Raw genomic sequence first — 4,539 nt, forward strand, 5'->3', positions numbered from 1 at the left:
CTCCATAGTATTAAATCAGTGTTACACACCATGTACGCTGCTTCTCCATAGAAGTAAAGCAATGTTATACACCATGTACACTGGCTCTCCATACAAGTAAAGCAGTGTTACACACCATGTACGCTGGCTATCCATACAAGTAAAGCAGTGTCACACGCCATGTACGCTGGCTGTCCATAGAAGTAAAGCAGCGTGTGCGTGTATTATTGCGCGAGGTTCAGATTGAAATGTATAGTCGAACTATGTGTAAAATGTTCAAATAAAGCGTTGAAATATATTTTAGTTTTGTTCAATTTGTTTATTCCAATAACATAACAGATTGCTTCTTTGTAAGCATATTATACGAAATTTGTCGACTAAATATGTAATAAAATATTAGGCACTCAGTCATGTGGCGTATTATGGGACATGTTCAGCCACATAACCTCGGATCCAATATTTTTCAATGTTCAGTTAATATTCCATCAGTTGCAGAGGATTTACACGACACATCTATCATATTGCACGATGACAGACCTCAAAAACTGCGCTTCATAAAGCGAATCACTTACAAATGAAATATGATATTGATAATTAAAGAGAAAGCTGACTAGCTTTCATTTATCTTGTTCTGCGATTCCAAACATAATCTATATACATTTGCTAGCAGAGATGAACACAAGCTGATTTAGATATTAATTTCAATTTGTTCCTGCATCAATTGTATGTATGGGGTGTATTCTCTTTCTTCCACCACCCATCCCCAAACTATTGCAGCTGCATCGCACATGTGGATTACAATGTAAAATAAAGCCGATAGTGGAGATGAACAATTGATTATGGATAGCAGTTCCAGAGGTAAAACTGCAAAAATGAATTTAACATTACATGTCTTTTTGTAAATTCTTTGATTTTTAAACAAATATAAGAAATTTTACTACATAGGGCATATACAAATTTATTCCAATCACGTCAGCTATTTTGGCAAAATGTCATCATTTATCTTTTCTCAGACACGTGCTGTATTAAGAAAGCCCATGTTTACTTTTAATTCCTTCAATCCCCCATCAATAGATCTGTTTGGTTAGATCCGGTTATCATATGATACCTTGGTGTCCTTCATAAGTAGCTGCCAATTAAACGATGCAACAATAATCATACGTCATTATTAGGATGTGTGCCTTTAACTATGTTGAATGCAACGTGAACTATAATTAAATAATTTCTCAAAGGGGTTGTTGAAGGAAGAATAGAAAATATCAATGTATGGAGCCAAATATGCTGTTATCCTTAATGTAAAGAAACACTGTATGTTATATAACGTAAGTTACGAAAAACAAATAAGTGCGTCAAACATACACATTCAGTATTTTATAGACACGGTGCATATACTATGAAAGTTATGAAACAGACAGTGATTAGTAAAAGGTATGGAGAGATATCTGACACATGTAGTAGACATTCTTCGAACATTTTAGTATTGTGTAGAACAACCTCATATACTAAAGCATTTTCACGACATGATTTCGAAACAAATAGTTTTTCATACTTGCTGAAATTTAAATGCACATTTTGTTATTTAAATAAAATATCAAATATAGGTACCTATGAGATAAAATACACAAAAATCGACTTAATTCTGGAAAATATAATAAATGTGCCGACTATTTTCTTGCTCTACCTTTCACTCGGACAGTTTATCTATAATCTGTAGCAGCTACTTTAAATTTCCTTGTCATTAAGAGTCATCTCAAGTACTGTTTGTAAGGTTTGTCTTGGAAACACGTCACCATCCAAGTTTGACATATTCCTTGCTTTCCTTTTCTTGTAGAAATGAGCACACAGTTCTACCACAAACACCAAAGTAGCAAATACAATCCCAATAACGGCCAGATAAAAAGCACTTTGAACATCAACCACTCGAATAGGTCTTGCAACCGTGGAGAGTTCTGTGGGACATATGCTTGATTTAGGCCACCATCTCCGTTTCCAAATCTGAAGTAAGCCACTTTCATGTATGGACAGTATCCTAAAATAATGATTAAAATATAAACAATTGTAACATTATTACCATTGTAAAACTTGTGTGCCATTGCATTGGTCAGAAATAAAGAAATCGGGATAAGGTTATATTAAGTTCTTCAAGTATTCAACTGAGGTGTTAGGCTATGATGGGCAGTCATGTTAAAATGGCAGGGGTGCAGTGAAGACTTTGGACCTCTTCTCCTTTTTAAACAGATTCTGACATCCGTTACAGACAGACGCTTTAATTACGTGTCAGTAAGGTGCGATTTTGGCTGACAAGAACACATGGGAATATTAATACGGGAATTAATATTGCTATCATAAGTCTGTTATCCCGTCATGTCTCACCTGTGTAATTTCTAGATTTAATTGATATGCTGAATATATTACCCAATTACCACTGATGCCGACTGAACGAACATCCACATTATCTCCTTAGATGCTGACTGAAGGAACATCCACATTACCACTCATATAATGAATACCCTTTCCCCGCCAAAAGTCATTAACTATAATGAAACGGTTATTAAAGTTTTAATTTTGGTGTGAAATGAAGGTTACATATATCATTGTGTAACAAACACGAGTTTACACACACACACACACACACACACACACACACTGACAATACTACATAATAGTACTTACACTCTAGACATAAAAGCAAATTATTTGTAATCTCTTTTGAAGGGAACATTGTCACAGTTGTAGATATTAATGACTGACGTATGAGAACGCAAAGGAACAAACGAAACATCCACTGAAGTCAGATGAAGACTGGTAACTCTTGAACGAAATCAGATTATTTAAATAAGTTATCATCTCCTACAATAAAATAAAAAGCATTAAACATATGCCTGACCTATCCTGGGGACACATGTTGGGCATTTTTATTTAATGTACCTCTACATTTATTCATTTTTTCTGTAGGTTCGTCAGTTAAACAGGTATTGCAACAGGAAATGTTTATATTAATTAAGTGAACATGTTGAATGAACATAAACTGTTTCATTTCAAAGGTCAGAGAAGGACTCTGCCTTAGAGAAATTAGAGGATATATAGAAAGAAATTGTTGATACATTACACACACTACATCTCTAGCATGTGTTTTTCTTATTAAACATTAGCCAGTCTTTATCTTTGCTGAAAATGTTCACATTAATCATCAAATTATTTCATTTCATATCGACAATTTGCCATGCTAAGTACCCTTAGCAATGCTTGGATTCCATTATCCTAAACTTGGTTGCATTAGAGTCCTCAACTAATGACAACCCTATTTAGAAATTATAATTTTATTTTGTTCCATAATTAATCAATTAATAGCTGTTTAATTAAATTCAGTATAGTTTAGAGACGGTCAAAGAGGCCTGACTCGTTGTGTAGTGACGTCAAAGGCAATCTTGTAAATGGTAGACATGATCTTTAATTGTATGATAATGAACTTTAACTTGTTCGAGAAAAGCTGGAACGAAAATAAAAAATATTTACCAAAACCTAGCGATCATGACGAAGCAGCCAATGAAACTTTTAGATAGAGTAACAAATGTAGAAAGCATTGTAAGAAACAAGTGGCTTTTTAATATGTAACAGTAGGCCTACTCGTAACATTTATTGCAACATAGGAAACGGTATGGAAGAAAGCTTGGAACAGTAAGGCATGGAACGAAATGGTACACTGACAAGTTAGCAGAGAAATTATTTGAACATTTGTTACTGGTGGGCATTGGGAACGCTGAGAACAGTACGGTACGGTGTTAAACTGTACGCTGATCCTAATAAACATAAATGATTTGAAAAATTGCTATTTGGAACTAAGCGATTTACAACACTATAATGTGTAGTTAGTGTCAAAATCGCTACAATAAACAGAGATGCCAATCACATTGGAAAGTGTATCAATTGCGAATGATCCTGGAGGCTACAAGAACGATTAGTGCAACATTACCGTACGATGTACGGGATATTGTTACAATTCTACTAAGTGCATTACTATTAAGGAGTTTCAAACGTGATGATTACTAATGAAAGAAAACAATACTGTAATACACCCATTATTGTACCTGCACAGATGATTTTATCTATCTATCTATCTATCTATCTATCTATCTCTGTCTGTCTGTCTGTCTCTCTCTCTCTCTCTCTCTCTCTCTCTGTATATATATATATATATATATATATATATATATATATATATATATATATATATATATACTTAATTTTAATGGTATTTATTGTGATTTCCTCTACTTTTATTCATTGAATCGTACGATAGACGGCAGTCGGAGAAAGAAGATTGCAAGTGTATGTTCTATTTAAGTTTTCGTTAATTTTTTCACCTCTTGTATGAATAAAATAAAATGAAAGACCATGCAGTATAAATGGTGAATGATGTTAATAATGTTGTATAGTTAAGTTTCTGGTTGGAAATTCTCACTAAAATATTTTACTCTCTCTCTCTCTCTCACACACACACACACACACACACACCGGAGGATTGTAGGCTGATTCTGAACAGTCTTGATAGACAAAACA

General features: G+C 33.9%; 1 protein-coding gene across 1 annotated transcript in view; it reads right to left on the bottom strand.

Annotated features, from left to right (window-relative positions):
* Positions 1-342: 342 nt before the first annotated feature.
* LOC149771043 (glutamate receptor ionotropic, kainate 3-like) overlaps positions 343-4,539 on the bottom strand; it is a 122,978-nt gene continuing 118,781 nt past the window's right edge. The window contains exon 13 of the mRNA XM_089948888.1: positions 343-2,008. Coding sequence (XP_089805014.1) covers positions 1,702-2,008 — 307 coding nt within the window. The 3' untranslated portion in view covers positions 343-1,701. The remainder of the gene's footprint in view (positions 2,009-4,539) is intronic.

The sequence above is a fragment of the Sinohyriopsis cumingii genome, unplaced genomic scaffold, assembly GCF_028554795.1.
Source record: "Sinohyriopsis cumingii isolate HCF-2022 unplaced genomic scaffold, ASM2855479v2 utg002136l, whole genome shotgun sequence".
Taxonomy (NCBI): Eukaryota; Metazoa; Mollusca; class Bivalvia; order Unionida; family Unionidae; genus Sinohyriopsis; species Sinohyriopsis cumingii.